This window comes from Neodiprion virginianus, chromosome 1 (genome assembly GCF_021901495.1).
Source record: "Neodiprion virginianus isolate iyNeoVirg1 chromosome 1, iyNeoVirg1.1, whole genome shotgun sequence".
Lineage (NCBI taxonomy): Eukaryota > Metazoa > Arthropoda > Insecta > Hymenoptera > Diprionidae > Neodiprion > Neodiprion virginianus.
In genome coordinates, this window is record NC_060877.1 from 6,950,471 (window position 1) to 6,966,781 (window position 16,311).

Here is a 16,311-nt window from a genome sequence, read left to right on the forward strand (position 1 = left end):
ATTACCTCCTGATATTTCTCTATACAACTGCTTCTTATTTCTCTCTTCTCTTTTCCTAACATAATGGAATGGATAGAATGGGAATACCGAAAACTATCGATCTATCTCTATCTGTAACCCAGGTGTATTTTTCTTCCCTGCACAATCTCCTTGACCCTCTTTCCGCGCATCACCCTCTTACATTTTTGTGCGATTGAAACGTGCACAGAACTGGCAGGCATAAGGCATCTCGCATAGCAACGCGACGAGACGATGAAAAATGGGTATCGATACGGTATGGGCTTCATTTTTCTCGGGCAAGAAACTTTTTTATTATTACTGTATATCCACCCCACCCCCTCCCTATTAAATCAATTTCCTTTCACCTTATTCTTTCTCTCGCTCTTTTTTTCTCTCTTGTCAAAAACTCTAACCGATCGGCGCCGATTTGACCTCGACAAGATCGGCAAGTTAAACTTTCAAAGATAAAATTTTATCATTGTTGGAAATATTACCTGCAAAATGTTGATCAATTTTATGCAAGTCTTTTTTCCAATAAAAAACGAAATCTCTACCTACGTGTAAGAGCTTAAAAAAAAATGTCGTTATCGTATATCTATTTTATAATCCATACCTATCTATATTTACTACGCATCGAGGGAGAAAAATATCCATATTATTTTTCGGACGATTACACCCACCTAGAACGTACACTATAAGAGGCTCGTATATCGCATAATATACAACGTGGGCGTACATACATACATGCATACATGACATGCACTGTATGCAAATATTATACATCGATACATACCCCGCAACCATATAATATAATTTAATATGCGAAATGGCCGTGCGAAAGAAGTTATATCATATTATAGGTCCAAAAACACGGCCTGGCCGTTTCGTGAAAAAGGAAGGGAGGGTAAAAAAAAAAAAAAAAACATTCTCGGCTCTGGGTGCAATACAAACCAAGGGAATTTCATTTCTCTCGGCGTTGTGAGAGAATTTTTTAATAACAGTAATCACAAGAGACAAAAATAAAAATAAAAAAACAAGGAAAGAGAGAAAGAAAGAAAGGTAGATGAACAACAAAAAAAAAAAATCAGAGAGTGGAAAAATGAGAGTGATAAAAAGCAGAGTAGTCCGAAAATTAGCCACGCGTATAAGCAGCGTGTCGGGATCATCGTGTTGCCAAATTCCGAGGGGAGATGGTCGTGAAAAAAAACGCGTTGGTTACACGACTGCACCTCGCCCATCCCTAACTATGCACTACGTACATATACGTAGTAATACCATTCGCCCAGACTGTCATTAAGAGACCAACTAACCCCTTTTTCTTCCATCCCCTTTCACTCCCGCAGGATGGCATCGCGCATCTACCTCCGCGTTCCCCGGGAGGTCAAAGTCGTCGTCCGAGAAGTTTGCCAAAAAACATTACATCTCAACGACGACGGAGATGGTTACAAGAGAAGGCGAACGAAAGAAGAAGAAAGGAAAGGGAGAGAAAGAAAAAAAAAAAACTTCGCATCCCTTAATCGCGCATCATTTGCACAGGCTCACCAGCTGTTTTCGCGAATTAGCTAGACTCTTTTACTCTTTTTTTTTTCGGTCCCATTTTTTCCCCGAGTTTTATCCCGTCGTTGCTCTTCCTTCTTTTTTTTTTATTATTATTACAGCCAGAAAATGCTCGCTGAATTATTTCTGATATAATAATTTCAACACACGTTAAAAGCTACAGCAGTTCAAAAATTCAATGCACGCGTACTTCCCAATTAGTGACGATTTGAAAACGTACGTAAGCTAAATTTTTAAGTTAATACCATTACGTATCACGAAAGTGGAGAAAGCCGAATAATTTATAGAAAATACTGCTGATAATATTTATGTTACTTACTAAAGGAAACTTTCGAGGGGATATTTGTATTGAATAATTCAAACCAATGGTTTTTCGCATTAATAATTGAATAAATCACTTATACGCGTAGCTGTAATCAGGACTATAATTATTTGCACACGTATTACCTCAGATAAACCTTTTTTTTTTTCAAACTCTGTTTTTTCGATGATGCGATTACAATTAATTGATTCGTTAAAAGTTGAATGAACGAACCATTCACCTCGATTGTTTGGAAGCTTAACTGAAATCCTTTGTGTATAGGTACATATATATAGGTCTGTATATACTGTATACAGATACATACATTCGCACATACAAAAGTTTCACTGCGAAATATTTGACTTAGAGTCTGCTGTAAAAGTCGACTTTGATGATGATACGTAACATAGCAACGTATGTATTGATACACGGAATGAACGCGGCGTCACGATCAGTATAAACTACATTTATATATACATGTTTTATCTTTGAGTTGAATGATTAATTAAATTACTTTCAAAAAAGTTGAACGGTTTAATTTCTTCATTTCACCAATAGTCGGTAACTAATTTTCAAGTAATAAGCTGACCGAAATTATGATCTCGCTGCTTGAAGACGCATGATAAAAACCGAGATGAAAAAAAGAGAAGGAAAAAAATTAGAATACAGTGTGTTCACTGTGCCAATTTTCATCCGTTGCATAGAAATTTTAAATTTCAGGTTACACGTGTGGTTTAATTTGGGATTATTGCCAAGTAGCGAAGAAGAATATATATATATATATATTTTTTTTTACTTCTAACGTCGTTTCTCGCAATTTTCTCCGCGTTGCATGCTGTGTCCAATATTTACAAATTACCAAAGTTTCGCAAATATGATAATTCGCAACGCACACATTAGGTATATCGATGTAATGAACAAAAACGAAGTTAGTAACAACAACGTATGAATATATAATGACAAAAAAAAAGAAAAAATCATTACCGGGCAATTTTAGAATGACTTTCAAGGAGTTGGCGTTTCAGTATCAGCGTAAATATTGTTTGCAATGTTTCGCTAAATATCGCAAAAGTCACAAAAGTGCGAATTAGCGATTTTCCCTAAACACGCATCGTTACAGCAACGTTACTGCTAACACTTCATCCTCGAGTCGAATCCCAACTCTATTATTACGCCGCATGCAAAGGCTAACATCTCTCAAGTCGAAAATTACTACTCACCAAGGTGTTTCTGACAGCGACGAGCTTATCGCCGACGATTAGACGTCCGTCGACTTGGGCGGCACCGCCGTCCATTATTTTCGTGACGTAAATGCCATTGTCGCCCGGTATGTGCTGATTGCCGATCCCACCAGCGATACTGAATCCCAATCCTTTGTTTCCCTTGATTAATTCGATCTCCAGTAGCCGCGTGTTCGAGGCCTGCCTTCGTCGTCTCACGTACTGTTTTGTAACATGCGAACAATCGAATCACGATAATGGACATCAGATGTCGCCTGATTAGATATGCTCATTTTCTCACCCCGATCAAAAACTTTGTCCACGGACAATTTTCTTCCTCGTTTGTCTTTCTAACTGCGGTAGGTGCAAGATTTTACCCCGTGACGAAAATTTAATTTTACAAAGTTTGTAACAAGCAAGGAAAAGCTGTAACGACTAATTGCAAGATCTCCGCTTCTTGGCTCAATTTTATAAATTTATTTCAAGGATGAACCGGCTTTAATGTTGAAATGAAAAATTATGAAAGAGAAAAATCATCCAGACAATCTCCAGCAACGTTATTAATTTCTACAACGATGGTGGGGAGGATTGAAATATATTTGAAAAAATTCGTGAAAGTAGAGTTAATGCATCGGAAATTTGAGAAAAGGTTTTATAATTAGAATCTTCAAAATTATTAAACTTTCGAGTTTTTAATATGATTTTCACGTTTTCAGGTTTATTTTCTTAGCTGACCGAAACGTCGTCAAAGTTTCCAAAAACATTCGAGCCGAAATTTTACGTTACAGTTAATTTACAACTTGAAAATCTAGGTTGTCGACAAATATTTATTATACCTTAATTGCGTAAAACTATTTTTATCCTCTCTCGAAATAACGATTTGTTTAAAACTTTGAAAAAAAAAAAAAAATTCTGGGTCTCTCCGAAAGTCTCTGTAGTAGCCTGTTTCCTTTGCGTTCACCATAAATGATATGAATTAGAAAATTTTTGGATACTTTTCAACCGTTTTGTTTCCTTTTATTTATTCATCGTGCAAAGTATCAAGTTCAATCGCGCAAAACCCCTTTTACTTCAAATTAAAGACGGCATTGCAATCTTGGACAAGGCGAGGTGGTGAAAAAAAAATTGAAACGAAAATATTCTTATAACAGTTTGCCAAATAAAATAACCCTGTCATGAAAAATTCTTTTTGCGACGTATAGTCTCCTTGAATATTGTTACAAATTGAAAGTCCAACTGAAGTTTATGGAGTTGAATTTATTTGAAGCAATATTCCCTTAAAAAAGCGGATTTTTTCTAAACGACAAATTTCAGCTACAATAGCACAATTATCGATGACTGAAGAGATTCCAGTATTAAATCATTTCTGCGATGAAAAAATCGTTTCAGCAAAATTCAACTCGATCAACATCAGACTTACTCTCAAACCATCCTTAAATCAGATTTATCTACAGCCGATCGACCAACCGACCGTTGTGCATCTTTGATACACATATTCAATCTGTACCTAATTAAAAATAATCCCGAACGAAGTTGCAGTTGGTAACGTAATCGTAACGAAAAATTGGGGAAAAAAAAATCACCATTTCCTGAATCGTTAAAATGACTTTTAAGATCGTTTTATTGGGATTCAACCGAACTTCAGAGAATTCCAAAATCGTGAAACAACGGCGATTCGATCCCTCGTCACGAATCGTTGCGACGACGCTGCCAACTTCGACATGGTCGATCCGTGCAACAATAAATCGTTACTCCCGTGAAAGTCTTACCAATTTAACGGTGTTTCCGGCCCGTTTGAGCGCGTCGACGGCAGTGGCGTGAGGTACGTCGACTACGGAGGCATCGTTCACCTGAAGTATGGTGTCGTTTACGCGAAGACGTCCATCGGCAGATGCCGCACCGCCTGGTATCAGTTTCGTTATGTATATGGCCGTGTCGTTGCCGATGTGAGGGTTGTCGGTGCCCCCAGCGATGCTGAATCCGAGACCAGCGCCGCCTCGTTCGAGGATGATTTCCTCGTACTCCCAGTCATCGTCTCCGTTAACCTGGAAAACCAAACGACCGGTGACGAAGGTTTAACTTTGGTAAGAAGTTCTACAATACTGACTAAATATCACAATAATGATATCGATGCAAATTGTCTAGGGATTATTTGGCATTACGCACGATGGCGGTGTAAGTCGTCCGTTCTCGACGGCCGATGGAGAAAACTTCGGTTGATTTTTGGCCGAAACCGAAGCCGAAGGTCCGACATTATTAACCACGAATATCGTTTAGAATGACAAAATATTCGTGCGTTAATTGCCATGCCGAGAAAGTAGATATTTAAGCGATGAGTAACCGGGCAACATTGGAACGAGGCTCAAGTTAGCAAGGTTGTTGTAATAATTGACGTTTCGGAAAATCGTTGTTTTACAGTTACAGGAATGGCCGATATTCGGGAAATCATAAAAAGGCAAAATGTGTTCATATTTTGAAAACTTGACTGCTTCAAAGTCACTGTAAACTTGAAAAATAGTAATATATCCTCCCAACATTTCGTTACGTTAACGTTACTAACTTCAGCCTGATACATTGTTATCAACTGTATTCCAGAATCCTAAAACTAACAAATTGAAATTTCCTCGAGTTTTCCTCGAAACTACCGAATATCAATTTCGTTTCTTATCGCTAGTTATAATTTCACATTGGTAATAAATTGCACAATGAAGGGATCGCGAGATGAACAGAGGTAAGGATCTGTTACCAAGGACCATATGAAGCCTCTTGTGTCAAATCTAACGGCCGACTTTCTTCGCTCTGACGAATCTCGTACGTCACAATCACGTTTTTTAAATAGACACCCGTCATTTTCCGATAACCGGTAATACGTAATAACAATAGTTATCAAATTCCGGATAACTTTTGCACTAATTTCTGATAACATAAAAACATTGTAGTGCTTTTTAAGAAGAAAGTTTTCTGGATTAATTGTTATAAATAAAAATTGCTTCAGATTCTTACAGAGCCTGTCGATTCCAAATAAAAATCTGCCGATGATTATACACATCAGCACGGTGATAAGCGTATTTTCGACAGCGCGTATGCGTTTGAAAATAACATCGTGACGAATTAATCGAATTAAAATGTCACTCCTCGATTTTACTCGAATGTTTTCAGAGTACAGGTACCGTGATCGTGAAAAACATCACGAGCCTTGCGTATCATTTGTTGGTAAAGAAAACACCTGTCATCGCGAAAACAACGAGGTTTGTTAACATTGCACACTCGAGTATTATTCGTCGACTGTTTAAATACTCTGCAAATAATTGTAGAAAAGAAAATGGGCAGTGCTTTTCAAACCGAGTGAAATAATCATTGAACAAACAAAAATGAACACCTGTTACGACGTTCCCATTCATAATCATTCTACTCGTCGCGCGGCTCATCGACACTTGATCGTGCTGCACCTACGCGTGTGCACGTGTGCTCACGCATCGAGTTTTGAATATCAAAATAAACTTTCCAAACTTACAGACACAGTAGGAATAACTTCGATTATCGTAGATATTGCTGATATAAAATTATAATATAATATACAACGTAAGGTGAGAATTGAGTATCCCCTTGAGCAAATCGTTACACAATTTATACACCTAATTTCGTTTTAGGATAATATACAAAGATAAATAAATAAAAAGGATATAAAAATTGAAAGGTACCATTTTCTGAAGTCTGTTGGGCATGGTTGCGCCGCGACGATGCGTTCAGATCATAATTGCGTTAATTAAACCGTACAATCCAGACGCCGATACGTGCGAGATCTCGAGAGTTCGGTTTCACTTGATTCACAAAAGGAAAGAAAAAAAAAAAAAAAAAAAACTCATTAACAGCGATCTAGAACGAAGCAAAAAACTTTAAAAAAATAAATAAAAAATCACTTTCCACTCGAGATCGACGATTGGTTTATATCAAGTAACGAACGATCAAAAATAAAAACGCCTTGCAAGGTGGCGTATAGACGAAATTAGAGTGTCCTCGGGTATGCGCTTGGTAGGTGTACACTGAGAACGCGGAGACCCGCTAGGTGCCTCTTCGCTCCTCTTCCTCCTCCTTCTCCACCTCGTTGCAATATCGTTAGTCGCACTATGCACACCAACAATTAGCCGCTAACGACTTCTATTGTAACGCGGCGCGTTCGCACAAGCGCACGTATACTACACACGTATGCCAATGCCAAGTGCAGAAAACGTAGAAGAGTCGACGCGTGAGGTGGAGGAAAACCTACGAAGAACGGTGAAAAATGTCGCGAGGTGACGATTTGGTGACAAAAAGAGAGACAAATTTCAACGAATCGATCCAAGTTTCAAATAGACAAAAAAAAAAAAAGAAAGAAGGAAGAAAGGACTTGCAGGCGACGACGGAACGTAAGAAGGAAACGACGCGGCCAGAGCTGAACTACCGCCAATATTACAATGGTGTATATAATACGGTTTCAAAGTCGAGAGAGTCTTCTTTTTATTTCCCCTTGCCACCTCCCGACCCCCGCGAGCATTTATATACAAGGCTAAAAGTAGATCATCATCCTCGATTACTTCATTGCTAAAAAAAATTAAATTAAATTAAAAAAAAAAAATATATATATACAATTTCTTTATCGTCCTACAAACGTATATTTTCTCTTCTTCCTTTCCTTTCTTTTATTACTTATATTCTTTTTCTGATTAGGATTCTTATTATTATTGTTGTTGTTGTTGTTCTTGTTGTTTTTATTATTATTATTGAGGTTATCGATTTTTACATTTTTTTTTTTCACCGCGCAACGGAAAATCTATCTTTTATCTTCTTCGCACTTCACTAAAATTTACAAACGAAGATCTTTGCACGAACATTAATTGCATATATATACAATGTGTATAATTCGCGCAACGACTGTACGAAACTTATCGTTGCTCGAATCGATAATGACTAATCCGAATGAATATACAGAGTTCAATTTCGTTCGCAAGCTTCACTCTTATCCAAGTCCCTGAATGAACGACGCGCGTTGATCAACGGTTTAACTTAATCGATCGAAGCACGTCCGGTTGTTCGGAAAATTGACAACAAGCTAAAATTACACTCGTGTATATTAATTTGTGCACTTGTGTCTTCTTTCCCTCTAATTTACACGTTCGTCGAGGCGAAATACGCCGGATCGTCGGGGGGGATTCGCTTTCTTTTTTTATTCCGTTTTTTTTTCTTCTTCTTTTCTCGCAGGAGACGTCGACGAGATTTGATCGGTTTAAGGGCGAGGTACCGCAGGCCACGAATCGACCACCAGACACAGCGGCAAACTGGTCGCAAGTTGCTCGGTAGCAGATCTCGCGGGTTCGCCAACGCCGGTCGAGTCACGGCTATTATAATATTAGACCGTCCAACGGCTATTTCGAACCAACTATGAAAATACATGGTTACATAGCCCTGCGAGGAAACACATACATCACGCCTATAGATAACCGAAGTAATGCCCACCTTAGGGGGGAACGACGATCTGACATCGACGAAAGGAAGATGCGAGATTCTCGTGCTGGAAGGGGAGGAGAGAGAGAGAGAGAGAGAGAGAGAAAAAAAAAAGATCGAACGGAGAAAATTTAAGAAATGCGAAACAGCGGCAAAAGTTGACCATTATTCGTATACCAATTTAGCTGCTTAATTAATCAATCACATATGATATTAAGAATAACTGCAATATCATTTTAAGGGATGTAATTTTAATTAAAAAATACTATCGTCGATCAGCTATCACATGTATAACATACTTTACGATCGGTTCGATCATCGTTTAGGTACCTATTCGTAAAGTAATTGACTGGACTCGATTGTCAGAATTGGAATGGACATTTTTTTACGAATATACCGTGCCTACTTTTTTCAGTCTGTAAATTTATGCATAGTATTGTAATCGTATATTTTTGAACAAGGTCGAAATAATTTCAGATCGCTACTTTTTTTTTTTTTTTTTTTTTTATCAACGTAAACGAAATAAAATAATATTAATGAGCAATTAAAAATTTTCAGCTAACTTTGATTCATTTGTTTTCGAGTCGATCGTTATTTGCCGACAATTATTATTTCAGGCTCATTTTTTTCTTCTTTGTTTTCAACGATATTTACATACACTTTATATCATACGTGTATGTATGGTATGTACCTACATTGAAGTTGCAAATCGTTACATACATTTTACATATATATATATATATATATATATATATATATATATATATATATGTGTGTGTGTTCACAGCAAGTTGATGGCTATAAATAAGAAGCGTCGAGTGCTACACGTGTTTTTTCCTTTCATTTATAGAAACATAAAAAATTGTACGACGCTTTGTTTTTTTTTTTTGGTTTTTCTTTATCCTTCCACATTTATTTCCAACTTTTTTTCATCGATCCCTAAGCACCGCCACGATTTTCTCCAAACATTTAAAATAAATGCCTCCTACATATTCTCTACAATATTTTTACGCATATTTGCATTCAGGGAAACGCCAACAAAGATTGACGAAAAAAAGAAAAAAAAACGTTATAGCGTGCTATGGTAAATGCGTTTAATGCAACAATAACAACGAAATAACAAGGCAACCCCTTAATCGTTTGCAATTCGCTAAAGAGGGTGATAATGGAAAGAGGCGTGAGGCAAGAAAATGGCTGATATAGAGATCCGAGATTATATAGCCGAGCAAAATGGTTTGCGTTATAGCGGACGGTTTAAGACCTCGCGAGTCTATACTAAATATAGCGGGCATCCATCCAACGCTAAGCGTGCATGTATAACCCACGTATCTATACATATATATATACATATATATACACGCATACGTGACATAAGTCTGCGCATCCCGATGTATTATACGGTTTGGCGTATCATTGACAGCTATTACAAATTTCTTCCAAAAACGATAAAATGATCATTCGGTTGATTATAAAATTGTTATTACACACCGGCAAAAGTTCATAGATTTGATTATGCATTTAATACAGTTATCCATGCGGAAGAGAATAAGAGCACGAGTGCATTTAAAGTTGGCTAAAAATTTGGAAAATTTTGATAAAACAGATACGCGTGTTTTTCCTTCAAGTGTATATTTGTTCGAATTTCGTCTTTTTTACTTTTCTCGAACTTCTTTCCCTCCGAATGATCGAATGTCGCAATCGAAAAAATTAATTTTAGAATTCCGAGCATCGGTGAGGCCTTTGAGTAAATAACTTGACACTTCTGTTATATTGCATTACACATTATATGTGTATGTGAAACTTAAAAATATGTCAGAATGAGTAAATCTTTACGTATAAATGTGTGTATATGTAATTAGGGTATAAAATAATTTATTTTTCTTTCTAGCACCCAGCAAAATTCGATTGAGCAACTTAAATAGAATATCTCATCCAAAAATATCAGCTCTTAACATTGATATTTAAAGGATACCGATTTTGTTCTTTCCAATTTCCATTTAAATAACACGTATAGAAAATCGGGAAATTTATGAATGTTTTTTTTTCCGTAAACGGCTTGACTTACGAGCTACTTAAATACAGATTCATACAGAAAATTTCACGCTCTATGAAAAAGTGCTGAGATATAATTTTTCTATATCTAATCGATTAAGAGATGTTCAAGACGATGTAAATTTTTTTTGACGAATATCTCGTAATCGTTTTTATAGATCGTGAAATTTCCTAAAAAACTCTGTATCGAAGTAGTTCATAAGTCAAGCCGTTCACGAGAAGAAAAAAAATTCAAAAATTTCCCAATTTTCTTTACGTGTTATTTAAATAGAAATTGGAAAAAACAAAATCGGCACCTCTAAATAACAATATTAAGAACTTACGTTTGTATGAGACATTCTATTTGAGATGCTGTACCAAAAATTTAATGGGCATTTCAGAACAAAAAAAAAAATTTCTTTTGCACACCCTAATATAATATATGTATATGCAGGGAATGTCGTTGCTACGTCATCGCAATATATTGCTAAAATTATATATCTATGTACGCACATATTCGACACAATTTCTCCTATCCTTCTGACTTGTATATACAGATACATATATCCATATAATGTTACAGCACACAGCACGTGCGTGTAAGATACATTTTATAAAACAGGTCATTCTTATTGTAATACATAGGAAGCGTAAATGAAAGATATATGTATTTTTTCGTATTATGTATATATATATAAATGCCGTGCGGATTATGAGTAATAACGATGAATTACTGTAAAATTAGAAGAATACTAAAAGTAGAACAAAACTGATGAAAAATTCGTAATAAGTACTTCAGAGTCTGCAAGACAATCGTATAGTATACCGTTTGTTATACACGTACGATACGTGTATGTATGTGTAATACATGTGCATATAAAACGACTCTACACCGTAATTCGAGTAATTTAAGCAATCCGCGTAATTCAAGCTAGATCTGCAGGCAGTGGTCACGTGACACCGATGAGTGTTTCTTACGTTTTTTCTTGATTCTACACGTATAAAAAAAAACATCGCAACAACAACACGAGCAACAAAAACAACAACAACAACAACAACAACAACAACAACAATAATAATGATAATAATAATAAGAAGAAGAAACGGCAAATCTGTTTAGAAATATACTGACAATTTTTATTTTTTTCTCTTTCGCGAAAATATTATCTCATCGTGTGCACTTCGTAAGCCGTTCCGGAATTTCTCAAATATTTATTTTATTGGAATAAATAAGCCATCATATTTGTATACCGTACACGTATGACATTCTCTTTTATTCAATGCAGAATTACTCGTATCGCATGAGAAAACAAAAACAACGCAATAATATCCAAGGTAATAACGTTATATTATTAAATAATATTGTGTTATTTATTAATAATAATGTAACAAGGTCATATTATTGTAACCGTATGAATTTCCGTTATAATTTGCCTAGTTTTTTTTCATAACCTCGTTGAACGAATGAGTCCGAAAATAAATGGCAAAAGTAGAAATTTTGAAACAAGAATTCATTACAATGTAATAAGTGTAAAGCATATATTATAATTATAAAAAAAAAATCCCTCCACGATTTCATTTTCTGTACAACGACAGATATAACCACGTATCCGCGTTTTCCCCGATAATTAATTATTACGTATCACATAATACATGACATAATTACTGCTTGCTGCTGCATCAGCAACGGTCGGTGGGTAATTAATAAGTATATATATATATAACGGCATAATGGATGCATTAATTCGTACTTATTGTTAGGTAGGATGGAGTTGGGATTCTTCAACAGCATCCGTTGCAGTTTGCCGCACGTCGCGGGTATTATACCGATGCAGTTTACGGAAATGCATTCCATACATCATTTATAACCTGCTGCAAAACTACGGCTATTATTACGTTTCTATAAAGTTACGATAATAATTGATGACGCTACGTTTCGCGATTAGATATTATTACACGTACACGCTGTACCTACTTGCGATACAAATCAATATTATACCTATAATGCAACCGCTGCTGCCGCTGATGCGTTTTATATTACACCTGCTTCTTGTATCGTCTATAAAAATTTTCTAGTCTGTGTGAATGTACAGTAATTAGCGTGAAGAAAAAATGTTTCGTTATTTTCAAACAGTCAACAGCACCAGATATAATGAAAAGAAATATACATATTGTGTTTCGATTGTATAACAATAAACGATATTCGTCTTCGTTTACACGCATATCACGTATATCCAAGTAAATATATAACAACATCAACAGATCGATAACATCGTTGACTGTAATAGATAAGTCAAAAAAATAAATAAATAAACAAATTAAAAAAAAAAAAAAAAAATATCCGCATAAACGGAATGTATATTTTTTCAAACGACGCACGTTTATACCTACATACATCATAATGCAAATTCTTATCAACAGTTTCGCCGAGCAACGAAACTGCGTGTGTTTTAGTTATTCGTTCCACCCGTGAACGCAGCGCAATGTCACACTTCGCGTCGCGTCACGCAACGAAAACGATTTCGCGAGGACGTGTAAACATACATGCACACATACATGCGTATGCGTATAAATTGGAAGCATATAGTCCGACACGCGTAATGCATAGTTAAAATCGAGAAACGCGAGAGGAGACGGCATGCAGAGCGTGGCGAGTCGTCGCGTCATCTCGTGTTACCTGCACCGTCCATCCCGTCTATTTGTAAGTCGTAGTTGAGACGAGATCTCAGACGGGTTTTCATGTTTTTTCTTTTTCCCCTTTGCTTTTTGATTTTTTTTTTTCTTTTCTTTCATGCACTCTCGTCCCACCCTTTTACGCAGTTCAGCCAGTCTCGTTTACTTCGGTTCCCCAAGTCGGAAAATATTATACCTAGTATATGCATGTGTATGTAAATACCGCTCGAGGGAGTTTGAGATTACACAGAAACGTATAGAATGATTTATAAAATACATATTGTAATACAAATGTATAGTATCAATTTTTCTTCAGCTATCTACCGTTACGCAAGAATTATTTCCTCATATCAATTCGATTGTGACAAATAACCGACGATAAATACAGATAATCGAACTGTCGGTGACATCAATAATTATAATTAATAATAATTCTTGTAGTAAAGATAATTTCGTTGAAATGTTTTGTTCTGTATGGAATTTTAGCGCATGCGAATATCACTTGAATGAATTAACGCTGCGATGCAACGTGTACGATATTTTCTACGCCCTTGTTTTATATTAATCTTTGGTAAAGGGTCGACGGCTTCTGAAGGGTGTTTTTGCGTATTTGTACAGGGTGCTGAAATTATACACATATAGGATGTCCCAATTTAAGAGGATGCGTTTCTGCGGTCCTGCATCATATAACTGGTGATGCTGTGGAGGACGGACCGATTTTTTAAAAATGTAATCATACATTTTTATTTCAACTCAAATATTCTTTAATCGTAAATGTACAACTTTAGGACGAAATTTTTTTTCATATTGTGAATATTTCGCAAGATACGACAAGAAAGTTAATTTAAACAAGACACGGGGAGTTTGAGCTTTCCGCCTCTCAAAATACATGTATGATTCGATTTAAAAAAAATTCAAAAAAAAAAAAATAATAAAACTGGTCCATCCTCCATAGCATCCACCAGTTACGATGCGTAACGCGTCTTTTAAATTGGGACACCCTGTACATATGCATATATGGATATGTATGCGTTTGGGTATGCTTATTGTTAGGTACACACTACACAGTGTAGCAAAGGTGGAGGTGGTTTAATTTTCCTAATGCACTTTATGTCCCGTTTTACAAAGACCCCCATCCCTTCCACTTTCCTGCACTTCCTACTCGGACTGTTATCGGCCGATGACTTTCTCGAAATACTTCTCAGTCGTTACTTGAACTCGCGAATACTATTAACACGCCGAAACTGTTATTCCATTAATCCGAACCGTGCTGATTTACAATTTACTTTGCAAGCCAACCTCCTTCCCCTTATTTTTCTTGGTCATGCTTTTACTTCCTCCTCAATATCGCCTTTGTATTTTTATTTATTATAAAATATATATATATACACACATATATATTGTAAATATGTAATTCGAACTATGTATTTAAGCATATGAACGCTTATTTCATATTATAGACTGCAGTCATGGGCACGACATTTTTTTTTATTGACGAAACAATATACGGTTATACGTATACGCCCTTTACTAATATGATATAATGCATAACGCATAATGCATGCATGCGACTAAAGCAGGAGTTGCTCTCTAATGAGGTGCAGAAAATATCCTACACGTCGCAATGTAGTGGCAATTCATTCGCGTGAAATTCACTGACCAACGTATTCCGTGCGGATTTTCAACAAAATTATCATTAACTGTATTATAAGCATTATTATTATTATTATTATCATTATTATTATTATCGTTATTAATATCACTGACAGTGCGATTATCTGAATTTAATAATCGAAACAGTCGAATCGTAGAGTAGAGAGGAAAAAAAAAACGAATGAATAATAATAACACATCTCCAACTGATGAGGAAAAAATTTACGGTATGATATGATTAATTGTAAGATGCGCATGCATAGATATAATTTCGTTCCTGATGAACATATTTCATTCGGTTTATTTAGACATTTCTTCCTCATCGTTTACCTACACCGACCATAAAGTAAACGAACAAGGCGCAGCGGTGTTTCAATCAATTTTGTATCGTTTGATCAATGAGGGGAGGAAAAATTGACGCTACAATTTTTCAACTCACAATCCGAATGAATTTTTCGAAAACAGAGCGAGGAAGGAAAACATTGTGAATGAAAGTGGGACAAGAATAAAACTTGCAGAGCAAAATTATATGAGATATAAGATATACGTATATATATATATGTATACATACATGGAAGATGAAAACTACTTTAGGATAATTACGTGTTTTAGTCCGCCTGTGCAATTATAGCGCGAGTTGGAAGGAACGCCGTCTGCGGAAGCGAAGGAAAAACAAAAATTTGAAGCAAGAAAAAAAAAACGAACGAAAAAAAACGATATCCACTCTGAATCTAGGTGAGAGTTTTGAGTGATTATTTTTGCAACTCAAGTATTTTCGTAATGATGCACACATTCCTGATTTCAGTATTTATACATGAATTATATGACATTTGTTTTTCACATTTGTCTGAAATGCCCAATTCCTTTTATCCGCTTTGACGTGTTAGAACTTAAATACGATATTTTGAAGTTGTAATTTATGAACTAAAAACTACTCCAAACGAAGAAATGAATATATATATATATATATATGAGGGTGGTTCAAAAAAAAAAAAAAAAAAATGATCTTACCCTTCTCCCTTTCTTCCAAATATTAATGCTTGATAGAAAAAAGATCCACCCAAAAGATGAGCTCTCATGCTCAATTCTAAAGGATCGCTCATTTTATATTCATTTCCCATTCATTTAAGATGGAAAAATTTCACTTTTCGCTAAAATTTTAAATATTCGCAAGCTATTCGATCATTTTTAAATTCATGCATAGATTTTTTATGGATTATTATTTATGGATTTCGGAAATTAGAATTTGCAGCAACGTGAAACAGAAACTAATGTTGCAAAAACAAACTTAATAATATTTATTTAATTTAAAATCGGGTTGTAGTTATGAAAATAGATTGGGAGTGGTAAAAATCGTGGGAAATTCTTGAAGCGACGAATCCTGAGAAAATTCGC

At 35.7% G+C, this 16,311-nt stretch overlaps 1 protein-coding gene across 14 annotated transcripts in view; it reads right to left on the minus strand.

The window, feature by feature from the left end:
- The window catches only part of LOC124302773 (disks large 1 tumor suppressor protein), a 325,653-nt gene that overhangs the window by 69,342 nt on the left and 240,000 nt on the right, over positions 1-16,311 (minus strand). For all 14 annotated transcript variants that reach the window (XM_046759385.1, XM_046759330.1, XM_046759347.1 and 11 more), the window contains 2 exons: positions 4,848-5,123; positions 3,079-3,300 (listed from right to left, as the gene is read on the minus strand). In XM_046759385.1, the coding sequence (XP_046615341.1) occupies positions 3,079-3,300; positions 4,848-5,123 (498 nt within the window). The remainder of the gene's footprint in view (positions 1-3,078; positions 3,301-4,847; positions 5,124-16,311) is intronic.